Source organism: Aplidium turbinatum, chromosome 18 (assembly GCF_918807975.1).
Source record: "Aplidium turbinatum chromosome 18, kaAplTurb1.1, whole genome shotgun sequence".
Classification (NCBI taxonomy): Eukaryota; Metazoa; Chordata; class Ascidiacea; order Aplousobranchia; family Polyclinidae; genus Aplidium; species Aplidium turbinatum.
In genome coordinates this window covers 6177880-6190606 of record NC_137489.1, presented here as the reverse complement: position 1 = coordinate 6190606, position 12727 = coordinate 6177880, and the positions used below count along the sequence as shown (strand labels likewise).

The following is a 12727-nucleotide window of genomic DNA, read 5'->3' as shown; positions in this document are numbered from 1 at the left end:
TTACCTCACTCAAAGCTATCACGGGTAAAAATTAGTTCTTAGACACCCACTGCAGTGTGGGCAGCAATTAGTCTAGATCGATTTAATAAATTTATCACGTTTAAATTTGTCGAAAATCTGCATCATAATAATTGAGGTCTTGCGGGAAAAATTCAACCACCTCTGAAATAAATTGACAATGAAATTATGTAGATATTACGCTGCTTAACATAAATGTAACATACCGGGATATTTATTGGTTAACTTGAGTTGAGAAAGTCTTCTGCTATAATCTTGTTGAAAAATAATATGACCTCTTCACATGGAAATAGATTGCGGCCTGACAAATAAAACTTAGAAATACAAGACTCATTCAGACAACTTAATTGAGCAAAGTACTTGCACTTACAAGCTGTATAGTTCTTCAATAGTTTCCTGAGAAACTTTTTTTTCGAAAAACTCATGTTTGGTCAAAGTATTAGAGCACTTCCATATTCTATGCGTTTCATACAGCGGAGATCGAAAGGCACACAAATTCACAATAAGCTTCAGTGAAATCATAAGGATATTTATTAATATGATTCGCAAATTACGCGTCAGAATATAATGGGTATAGTAGGCTTCGGGTGCGTTGTAAGTGCTTCCGCCATGACCACGCGGCCAAATGCCTTGTTTTATTTTGAAGTGGCCTATGTACAAAAAACGCAAATTTGCTGAAAAAATTTACAAATGTCAAACGCAACAAACCGTTCATTAAGCAGCAAAATCCGTCATTTTTACATTGATCCAACGTCTGCAGACGATTCAACGTCGATTCAATCGATTCAACGTCTGCAGACGTTGAATCAATGTAAAAATGACGAATTTTGCTGTCTGGGTTCAGTTGGCGACCAGCTGATGAAAGAAGATTTCAGAGGAATTCAATAATTTTTTTTTTACATGAAACAATGTGTTTTGCAAATCTTCAAACATACACTCTGTATAATTATGATACAAGCGAATACTTCCAATTTGAACTTGTCCAAACTCATACCGAAATGTACCATCAAAAAGGGCATAATAAACGCAAAAATGGAAACAAGTACATCAGTTGAAAGTTGCTATCTGCGTCAAATAGAAATTTAGTGCTTGATGTTGCAAGTATTTTTGCTTTGTTGATGTTGAGGTCGCTATTCATTGACAATGGCTCGAGCAAATTCTGAAACAAAAATCAATGCAGTTTTTACAACGGACACCAGACTCGAGCCCAAGCCGCAAGTTGGTAAGAAATAATTACGTCATAAGAACTTATAATTACGTAAAGTGCATGTCTTACGAAGAGCAGTGCAGATAATTCTTGATACTATATTATATATTTGCATTGTTCGTCGCAGCGCAAAAGTGTTTAGTATATCTGTAACTAGCGATAAATCAGCAACCTCAATAAATCAGAATTTTAGTAAAAATCCTACGGTTTTAGAATTGTAAAACAGAACAGGCCTAAATATCATACATTTCAACAGCAAACGCTAAATAAGTATCATCATTATGCTCAAGCCACAGTGTTTCAAACACAATTATTTTTCATGCAGCTATGAATTGGTTACTCATATCAAAGAAAAACATGCAATAAAATGTACCGCAATGGTCGCTAATGACATGCGGCGACAACCCAGACAACAAATCAGTCATTTTTTTACATTGATTCAACGTTTACAGACGTTCAATGTAAAAAATGACTGATTTGCTGTCAGGGAAGCTGCTTTGGAGAGAAACGTAAATGGAGCCGCGCAAGCAAACGCGACGCACCGCATGCAATTATATTGAGCAGGTAAAAATTAAAGCCAAAATCAATGGAATTAATAGCAGAAATGTTCCACTGTTGGTCTGAAATTCGTAAGAAACTTAAGTTCTTTGTTGAAACTTGCAATTAAATCAATGTGGGTAGATTCCGCAACGGAAAAACGTATAGTCTTAAATGACGTAATCAGCTTTTTTCTCATTAATGTATTGTCTAATATGTTGAGTTAAAGTGAAAGTTTTTTAGCTGGGAGATTATCGTAAATAACTTTGTGGGACACTTTAAATTGATTAATGAAGCAAAACGATATATTCCATAAAACGGGAATCATGTCTAACCGTAAGCTAAATCATAAAACCAACTACTACATTGCAAGTCAACCTGTTAGTCGCAAATTAACGAGCAATTTATTTCTCTCACAGCAGCATATCATCATTGCTACAATACGTCAATCAAAATGATGGACAGACCACTACAACAGCTACAAATGAATGCTACGTACATCTTTATTACATAAAGATGAAGGTTGTTGTGGCTTCCTCTTCACTCGCTACAAACCATTTTGACGAAAGCTAGACCAAATAATACAATCCGTTAGCTTCAGGAGATCAGCAGGTAGCGCCATACGAGGTGCTTGAAATGCGAGATTATCATCCGCATGGTGGGATCATGGAGCTTTTTTTACAGTAGCAGCAGGCGCAAAAAATCGTAGCCTAAGGTTAATTGCAGACAGACAAGCAACATCCCTTGCTGCATCATGTTTGACATGTTCAAAAAAGCTGAAGGCCGATGCAGGCGTCGACAGTCCACATGCCATAACAGTGAAGTATCGCAAACAAAAAATATGGCAAGTTTTGTCTTGCTGGCCGGCAGTCAAAGTGCTTGCACTTCATGCAGTGGGCGAACCATGCGGCAAAGGACTAGGTGTGAAACAGTTACATGTTCGACATTGAAGTCAACTGAAAAGCTGAAACCTGGAAAGCATTCTATTTACGTTTAAACTATACCTCAAGACATTGGATGAAAAGACAAGATACGTGACTTTCATGGAAAGAAATGTACAGTGCGGTGAGTCGGTCAAGAGATGGAAATAAGCGGAAAGAAAAGGTTCATCAGCCAAAGAGAGAATTATTCGTTCCTCAAGAACTTGCTAAATTCTACAAGACAAAAGAAACTGAGTTGTTGGAGAAGAGATAGAATTTACACTTTCAGTTGACCAAGGCAACTAAGAACTAACAAGCTACCAATAAGAAACCATCACATCTTTGAATAAGTAAATGCTGACATTGTGGAACATGAAGATTGAAGAGTGAAGCCAACACTACGGAACAGTTGATCTTCAAACGAAACTCGCTTCGAAATTTCAGATTGAGTGATCGGAACATTCATTATGTTTGGGGAATTATCAAGAATGTTGAGAGTGTACATTACAAGGTCTTCCAAGCTAACTTTAACTCGATTTTTGTTTTTACTAGAAAAGATCTGTATGTATGCTGTAGATAGACCTTGGGGGAAATGCATTGGCCCTATAGAGTAAACCAGCTGGTAATTATGCATTTAGAGATTACACTAACACTGGCTGTGTCTCACTGGTTTTATGGTATACTCAAGTAATCTTTTTTTTTAAAAGATGTTTTTCAAAGAAAAGAACAATTCGTTGGTGAGAAAATATTTGAGAAAGAGAAAATAAATTGAAGATTAAAGTCATTGCTCAAACTGAATGCGCGCGAGTAGAAAACCTAGCTCTATTTTTGCCAGCAACTTTTTCCATATTTAGCATTGATTCAACGTTTTTAGACGTTTTATCAATGCAAAAAAGACCAATTTGCTGATTAAACGCTTGATCTAGATTCTAAAAGATGACACGAACACCTCAGCAAAAAAAATTGAATCAATGTAAAAATGCAACAACTTTACGAGTTGGGTCGTGACACCTTAATGCAGTTACATTAATTCAACAATAGCAGATATTGAACCAATACCAGTTTTATCATGCTGCTGCCAAAGCTGCTGTTGAAAGCGGAAAGTCGCCCAAATTAACGTTCATATATGAATGACGTATCTGAAAATGCCCAGCTTTCAAAGCTTTTCTTTGTCGAAAATGAAAAGAAAGCGGCAGGGGATGTGCCACCACAACCGGCACAGCCACCTCTGCATATGAAACGTGCTTCTGAACACATTTACCGTAGAGAGGTCTTTAGCTGTCCAATCTGGCTACTTGTCATCCAATACAGTTTTAATGAATGCTAAAAGAAGGAGTTTCGTTTCACTTTCAATCTTGGCCAAACGTACATTAAATATTACAATAACATGCTTCAACTTAAAAATTTGTCGAACATTACATTTCATCCCAGTTATGTTATTAAGGCAAGCTCGTAGTCGTAGACCTCAGTAATTTCGTGGTGTATTGTAGCCATGATTGTAGCATAGAAAGGGCTTGATTAAAAAAAACAGATAAAACACAAAATATATACTAAATCAAACCAATTTAAAAAATAAGTTTCGTTCAGTAAACAATAACATGCCAATTTTATGAAACAGACAGAGACATCAAATAAAATACTGCTTCAAAACAAATGTTTGTTTTTTGTAAATTTGACGTAGCGAAAGCTGAGGTGGTATTACTTGTAAACTGATTTTATTATTTAAAGAACGCCATGTCAAGTGAAATGCGAAACCGAACCTTCATAATTGACGCATCCATTGGTGTCTTCCTGCCCCACCAGGAGCTGCTCAACTTCTTCCTCAGTCAACTTCTCACCTGAGGGAAGTAAACGGTTGAAACGTTCTTTGTTCTGAATCAGCTAGTTCATATTGGATGAATTGTTGCTAGTTTTTACTGAGGGAGTTGTTTCTTTTTGTATTGGATGCCACAATATGGAAAGTGTCGTTTTCATAAAAGATTTAAGAACCGTTTAACTGGAAGTAAACTATGTCCTAGACCTAAATTTTTATAACGGTTAAAGAAATTTAGCGGCCAAGTTATCTACAAAGCTGTCACTTAACGATACTACAACGCAAACCTACTTTATATGATATGGCTTTACCCAATTCTATACATTTTCTTCGCAATAAAAAATCAAACAAAGGACTAATCTGAAAAACAAAGACTTTCTGCCTTTGCTACCGTGATGTCAAGCTTAAATTTCTTCTATAACATTGTTAGTTTTCTTACCAAGAGATACAAGAACGTGTCGGAGTTCGGCACCCATAACTGTGCCGTTATTTTCTTTGTCGAATACTTTGAGTCCCTCAATATAGTCGTCGATGTTGCTTGGCACAGCTTGTCTTTTGATCTGGGCCAACATGGGGAGAAACTCATCGAAGGTCACTTGCTTTGAGTTCAATTCTGCAAATGGAGTTGATAATTTGAACAATGACTAACTAGATTCGATAAGTGTTAGGCAGCTTAGAGTACGGTTAATAGCAAAAATCAACAATATCAAGAACAGAAGCGAAATTTGAAAATTCAATCAGCATCAAAAACATTTAAAGTAACAACAGTATCGAAAAATTGAACCGTTCTTTTTCGTGTGACTATTGTGAAACCGGGAAACTCAAAGGCGAATTGTCAATTTGGTAAAACCGGTTAAAAAGTCTACTCTTACTCAATGTCAGTCAGCAATATACTTTGTACCAGTCGGGTTCTTTTTTACAATTCTCAAGAAAACGTGAAAGTTACAACGACTTCAAAACACGCCTGTGTAGTGTGTACTAGAGATGCAGCGAACCCAAAATTTTTATCCGCACACCGCACCGCAACTGACTCATCTATCCGCGCACCGCACCGCACACCGCAATTTATCTGGAACTTTGACACTGCACCGCACCGCACACCGCAAATTACAAAATTAAAAAAAAATATTTTAACGAGTTATTGTTTAGAAAGTCAATTGTAGGAAAAAGCATCCATGGCATATAACTGGTAACCTAGTACCAATACAGTTGTGCACTAATTGGCCAGGCTAACCAGATCATATTCTCTTATCAGCAATGCATCTAAGTTCTAAGACATAATACAAACTAAGACAAATAGAATGTTCCTGGATCCAGTATCAGGACTTTTGAACACTTTTTGTAAGCAATAATGCAATTATAATGCCAGTGGCTATATGAACTACACACACAAGAGTAAAACTTATAGCCTGAACTCACTGGGCTAACTGATATAGTAAATAATGCGGTAGTTGCGCTAGGCCTATAGCCTGGTAACTGAGCTTATCAGCTAGGCTACTAACCAAAAACATTCGTACAGCTTCCCTGACAAGCAAGCCCTAAAACCCTGTCAACTGCAAGCCATTTGCAATTTGCATTTGCATAGCTTTCCATCTTAGGGTTTCCGAAGGGAAAAATAACTGATCCGTGTTTCCAATTTAAATTTGAAGTTTCATAGCTGATTCTTGAAAAGTTGAAAGTTTACGTTTACGAAAGTTTAATTTCTTGAAAGTTTACGTTTACGAAAAATTAATTTCTTGAAAGTTTACGCGGCAAGCGGCGCGGCGCGGCTTTGTCATTTCAACCTTCCACGCGGCGCGGCGCGGCACGCGGCGAAAAAGTCAAAAGCGGCCGCGTACGCGGCGCGGCTTGCATCACTAGTGTGTACTATAAATCAAAGTAAATGTCAATGTGTTCTTGCACGTTCAAACTATTATAAACACTTTAAGCTCTTACAAAAAAAAATCAATTCCAGTGAAAATTGTAGTATATCGGAACAGTAGACCCTTTTTTGAAAAACTGAATGGACGTTGTAATTTGTATAATTCGCGCTAATCAATTTTGTTGCACATACTGATATTTGCACGACAATCCAATCTCAATATTGTTTATTGAAATCGATTTTGTCCAATGATTTATAACATTCAATTCCACAATAAATATAAAACACTTTCTGCTAACCTTCTTGAGTCGGATTGTTTAAAACCTTGGCCACGTCAGCATTGGTTGGATTTTGGCCAAAAGCACGAAGGCATTCACCAACTTCATAGTAGCAAATCTTGTCATCACCGGTCTTGTCGAACAAGGAAAAGCAATCCCGGTACTCTGTTGGTTGTGACGATAGGTTATGTTTCATATAAAAAAGAAAACGGGGTAGCAGATTCACAGCAGGATATGGAGTAAGCGAACATAAGAAAATGAAGATTGGAAAGAACAGGGGAGTGCAATGAATAAAAGAGATAACTTATAAACATTCATTTTCATTTCAGTGGCCTGCACTGAAACAAAGCCAGAAACTTTCAGCAAACCCAGTCTTTTCATACAGTAAAGCCGACCTTACAGCTCATTATCTTTCTTACAAAACTTCATTGGATGTAAAAGTATATTCATGAAAGTACGGCATGATGATTTCGTGGTGTCAATATCGACGATAAAATGATGTGGGACATTCCAATGAAAGATCACAAGGTTGAACACAGAATGTAGGAAACGTTTGCAAGAAAACAATGTTATGTAGCCTACACAGTTCGTTGACACTTCACAGCCGGTTTCTCGTTACTTTGGAAACTACTAAATTAGTAGAGTCTTCGCCAAGAGTATGTTTGAGACCACAAATACTGTTGATAACTTTGTACAAGAAACCAATTAATCTTACATTTATAAGTAAGCATAAACTAAGTAAGCAAATTAAAAGTGTCCTAAAACATTGGTGTACGAATGTTAGTCAATAAGTTAGTCTATAAACTCTATACCTAATCAAAGGTGGAAAACGGTGTCATTTGCTGGTAGATTCTTTACTGCTGCAAAACTATTATATCAAATACGTTTTATGGTGCCATACGCTGTTAAAGTAATTTTAGGAGCAATTAAGAAACTGATGTGACAAGTTGTTTAAAAACTATACTCAGTAAGTAGCAGTGTCTTTGATGTGCATTGACAAAATGTCAATAAACGTGTTTGAAACAGGAAACGCCAGTAGGTACGGCGCGTCAGCACACACACACACAGCTGCTCCGGCTCTTGGCGATTGTAAGGTTATGACAGCAACTTTTGGATGTAACTGCGAATTCTTTTGAACTTATGTCAGTGACACATACGTTTCAGAAGGTATTTTGTTAAACTCAGGCGTTATCTGTGATAGCTTTATCAGCAAAAAATAAGGTACATGAAAACCAAATTTAAAAACAACTGAATCGTTCGTGTAAAAACGCTACCACTTTCATGTTGACGTCAATTCAAAGCATTTGTTATGGTTATCCAGAGCTGTTTTCGGTGACATCTTGTGACAAACGTTAAGCCATCTCTGATCAAACCAAACAGAATCTTTTATCAGTTACGCTTCGGCAACCGCCCAGAAAAACGCAAACCGACCGGCCGACTCCATATTAGGAATGCGCGACACCGCACACACACGGCGCGCAAGCTTGAGAGTTATTACGTCATAACGGTGCAATGAAAGAACTACGCCTTGTTGAACTTCACGCAAAACCAACCGATTTCATTTTTAACATGAGAAAAATTTAAAACGACCAAAACCGCAACTAAAAGCATGTCCTTTTGATTACATTTTATACCTGAATTGTTGTTTCACATTGCCTTACAGTGCTTGCTCAAATCAAATAAACAAGCACAATGGAGTATGAATTCTACAAGAAACCGTTAAAGAAAACAGTGCTTGTGATGCAAAAGTGTGTGTATGACTTGTAGTGTGTTAGACAACTGTTTGTGATGGCTACATAGTGGTGACCCTTATTTCCTGGATCGAATTAAACTAATTTGTTATTAAACAATGACCTCACAATAGCAAGCCTATGATACCAAACAACATATGCCCTTAAGTGTTCCAAAACATAACATTGTGATAATGACACAGCTTGACTGTGTAATACATTTGCTTTGGATAAAAAAAACCTCATTAGAACCCTCATTCAGTTTATGGTATGCACTTGTAATACGTTGTGGTTTTGAATGGGACTGCCAGCAGTTTATTGATTAAAAACTGAAGAATTCTGCATGCTCCTAAGTCTTAACAGTATGCAATTCCATAATAGAGGTATTGCTGTGGTTTTTTTGGGTACAACACTTGGAAGCAAAGGAAATGAGTAGAATGACAAATACAGGGACAAAGATATCATTTGATGGCTATTATATTTTGCAATTGGTTTGCTAAACAGAGTGTTACTGATAACCTATTAGCTATCATGGCATAATTTTATCTAACAAAGACTCACCTGAAAGTTGATCATCTGTGAAATCAGTCTGAAAATATAAAAATGAAATAACATTTGTATCAATATAAATATTTACCGGCTCGGTGGCTTAGTGGTTAGTGCGCCCGCCTCTGAATCGGTAGGCATGGGTTCGATACCTTGTCGGGTCATACCAAAGACTTTTTAAAAATGGTACTGAATCTAATTTCTGCTTGGCACTGAGTAATGGAGTTGATTCGGGTAATAATGTACTCAGTTGCGCCTCTATACGGCTGCATTGACACTGTCTGCTTTGTAAAGCGCTGAGGAGCAACGCATTCTGCGATGGATACAGCGCTATATAAAAACTAACATTATTATTATTATTATTTATATGTTATGTAGATAAAGATAATAAAGTACTCATTTGTGCTACTACGGTACATAGCTGTGTTGACGCTGTTGCTTTGCATGGTTTTGAGAGCAATGCAAAGTTATGTTTACAATGGAACTACTGCTATATAAAAAATAATTATAAAAATAAAGATTGTTTAACAAGCTGCAAAGAGTGCTCAATGCCAAGCAGAGCGAATTAAATCAAATATAGTTACTAGCCTACTCTTCTAAAAACATCAGCAGTCCAGTTCATCTTTGCTGGGATTGCCAGAAGGTTCTTGATCAAATAGAATTTTTACAAATTCTGCTGTTTGAATAGCAACCTTCTCACAATCCCATCTCTTCTTGAGGCTCTCATAAGGATATGGAGCTAGTTGGAAGCATTGTTTGGATATAGCTAAGCAATCAAGTTTACTTTCCAATATATGCTACAATTCCTACAATTCTACAATAATACCAACAATTCATATGGAAAGGAATACCAACAATTCCTATGGAATGCAAATCAGACAGCAAAAAGACCATAAGAGTTGCTCAAGTCAGTCAGTTGCTACTTTCAATAAATACAAACAAAAACATAACATGGAAAAGACAAATACAAACTAACTGTTTTCCTCAAATATAGATGAAATCGGATAATTGCATACAGTACTGCTTTGTATCAATTGTTTCATTGCATCAAAATTCAAAAGAACACCTAATGTTAAGTAAAACAATTAGTTAATCGTATAGGTTTACTCCACAAAGAAAAAATAGATTTTTTGCTTCTTGATTGATTATTGCATTCACTTAATCTTATATGATCATTTCTTCAGCCAGATACTTGGAAGCAAAGGAAATGAGTAGTATGAGTAACAATTACGGTAGTCGGTAAGGATAAACAATTTAAGGAGAATTCCATTCTTTGTTTTGAATAATTGCCTGCGATGTAATGTCATCGACAAGATATCTCGCTGCAAACAACCAAACTTCACACACCTGGACTTTGTTAAGACAAAAAAAACAAAAAACAGAACAATGATTACATTTATCAAGTTTAATCAGAGTTGCAAACGATTGTGAGATTGTATCACACAATTGCAATGATTAACTTGCCCATTGCACCTGAGTTAACATACTTATTCTGAACAATAAAGCTCATTTACGATAAGCCTTTTTCCTTGTGCCATTCAGTTAAATGTATCAAATAAATAAATAATTGTATCAAAACGCCTAGCACATGTTTTCATCAAGTCAATCAAGGTACAAAATCAAACAACCTTGCACAATTACACATATTACCTTTATTTTTATGTGAAGATTATTTATGTGAGTATATTACTTCTAAATTTAAGACTTTTGTCAAGGAAATTATTATAAAGGTTTGACGCTGCACAAATTTTTTTATTTTATCTTGATTTAAATTCGAGGTGACTCAATCGATGTCAATGCTTTATTGTGATGTTTTTAAGTTGAGCACAACCCAATTTTTTATGCCTTTTTAAATATGAGTACCGGTATAACAGTTTATATTTTCAGTTTTTTTGATTTTGCTAGAATTTAAGAAGTTCTCTCTGTAAATTTTCATTTGTCAAAAGGAAATGTGACCACATTTGTCAAACAAACTTGCATGTGATCTCTACCACAATAAGTAAAATTGAATTGAAACGTTTGTTCCGTATTACAGAGTCAATTTGATCTTCAAACTTACTGGCCTGGTTTGGGGAAATGACTGTTTCGACGCACCACATTTTTGTTAAAAACACATAAGTTTGGTGGCTGTAAAATTAACAAAATTTATTTTTAAAAAACAGTGCCTATTCTTACCATATATTATGAATATAGCCTCAGAGGCTATATTCATAATATATTGCAGATAGCGTTTGCCTTTAAGTATAATTTAAGGGTTTTGGTTTAGCAATTTTTTTGTTTTAGTGCTGCCGCCTTACTCATACATTTATTATGCATGTGCAACTTGACCATTTGCAAAATTATACAAAGCTGAGGTATCATACAACACGCCTGGGTGCATATTGAGGTCAAACGTCATGCTCAAATGAACACGTGCATTGTGCAACTGTGCATATAGCCTCAGAGGCTAAAACAATGAAAACTATTAATACTACAAAAAGTGCTCAATGCCAAGCAAAAAGGCAAAGCAGAGCGAATTAAATCAAATGTAGTTATTACTATCTGAAGCCTTTACAAATTGTTTCACCTAACGGATCATCAGAAGGTCTGCAAAAAACATGTAAACAGCAAAGAATCGATAATTCTGAAAAGATATTAAATATTACAACTGTAAATTAATCTGCCAAAAAAAATCTCTAAACCTGTACTTCCTGAGAAGATATTAAATATTACAGCTGTAATTTAATCTGCAAAAAAAACCTCTAAACCTGCATTCCTGAAAAGATATTAAATATTATAACCGTAATCCAATCTGCAGAAAAAACTCCAGAATTACTAAGGACAGCCTCCATCCGCCACGATAAAGTATCAATCAATTTGTCCCAATGGAAACCAAGTAACAATGATGGCAACATCTATGACATCACAAAGAAGCAAAATGCTTGTTATGATCGGCTCAACCTGTAGTAATCTGCACAGAATGAATAAAAATTGTTTTTAAACCTGTAAAAATTAAACGTGTGACTGTGAAGTATGATAAGCTTATAACAGCTGAAGGAAATTTACAAATAATAAATTATGCTTGTGTGATCAACTTACCATTTTGGTGGATAGTTTTATGAAAAGACTTTGGTCCAAAGCAAAGTTATTGAATCTGTAGAAAAGCTATCAGCTGAAAATATAAACACGATATTTGTAACTATCAGAATAAAACACTTTACAATGTATGATAGATATTAACGGATGTAACCTAATTCGTACGTACCATGAACATTGAACAATTCGTATCGTCAGTTCGTACCTTGAAAAGATCGAGAAAAAAAAATTAAAAAATGCCGATGTTGCTGATTTCAGTTTCCGCAAACATTTTAAAATTTTCCACAAACAAACAAAAACTCTTAGGATCATTACCAGAATTTTTAAAATGTTTGCGGAAACTCCGATCAACCCTAACCTTAACCCCTAATCCTTTTAAAATGTTTGCGGAAACTCCGGTCAACCCTAATCCTTTTAAAATGTTTGCGTAAACTGCGATCAGCGACTTCGGCAAACTCTCAAGGATCATTATCGGAAATTTTAAAGTGTTTGTGGAAAAACGGAAACTGCGATAAGCGACTTTGGCTTTGTTCTATTCTTTTCTCTCGATCTTTTCAGTTTGTTTGTTTGCGGAAACACCCAAACCCTTTTAAAATATTTGCGGAAACTCCGATCAACCCTAACCCTTTTAAAATATTTGCGGAAACTGCAATTAGCGACTTCGGCAAATTTTTAGGATTATTACCGGAAATTTTAAAATGTTTGCATTACCGAAAATTTTAAAATGTTTGTGGAAACTGTG

General features: G+C 35.8%; 1 protein-coding gene across 3 annotated transcripts; it reads right to left on the bottom strand.

The window, feature by feature from the left end:
- Positions 1–526: 526 nt before the first annotated feature.
- On the bottom strand, positions 527–12061 carry LOC145787101 (myosin light chain 3, skeletal muscle isoform-like). 3 transcript variants are annotated; one of them, XM_082598824.1, is made up of 7 exons: positions 11989–12061; positions 8926–8953; positions 6656–6799; positions 4935–5108; positions 4443–4520; positions 3944–4005; positions 527–1177 (listed from the first exon to the last, which is right to left on the bottom strand). In XM_082598824.1, exons 1-6 carry the CDS (start codon positions 11989–11991, stop codon positions 3974–3976), a joined length of 459 nt encoding a protein of 152 aa, XP_082454950.1. In that variant the 5' UTR covers positions 11992–12061; the 3' UTR covers positions 527–1177; positions 3944–3973. The 3 variants fall into 3 exon arrangements, with proteins under 3 accessions (XP_082454950.1, XP_082454951.1, XP_082454952.1); XM_082598825.1 differs by lacking the exon at positions 3944–4005 and adding an exon at positions 2262–2331; XM_082598826.1 differs by lacking the exon at positions 3944–4005.
- Between the last annotated feature and the right edge of the window lie 666 nt (positions 12062–12727).

Excerpts from the sequence above, each read along its gene's own strand:
- LOC145787101 (XM_082598824.1), bottom strand. Across the intron at positions 6,800-8,925 it reads CACAGATGATCAACTTTCAG|AGTACCGGGATTGCTTTTCC; the intron begins GTGAGTCTTTGT and ends CACAACCAACAG. Across the intron at positions 4,006-4,442 it reads TGGATGCGTCAATTATGAAG|CATTCATTAAAACTGTATTG; the intron begins GTTCGGTTTCGC and ends TCCTTCTTTTAG.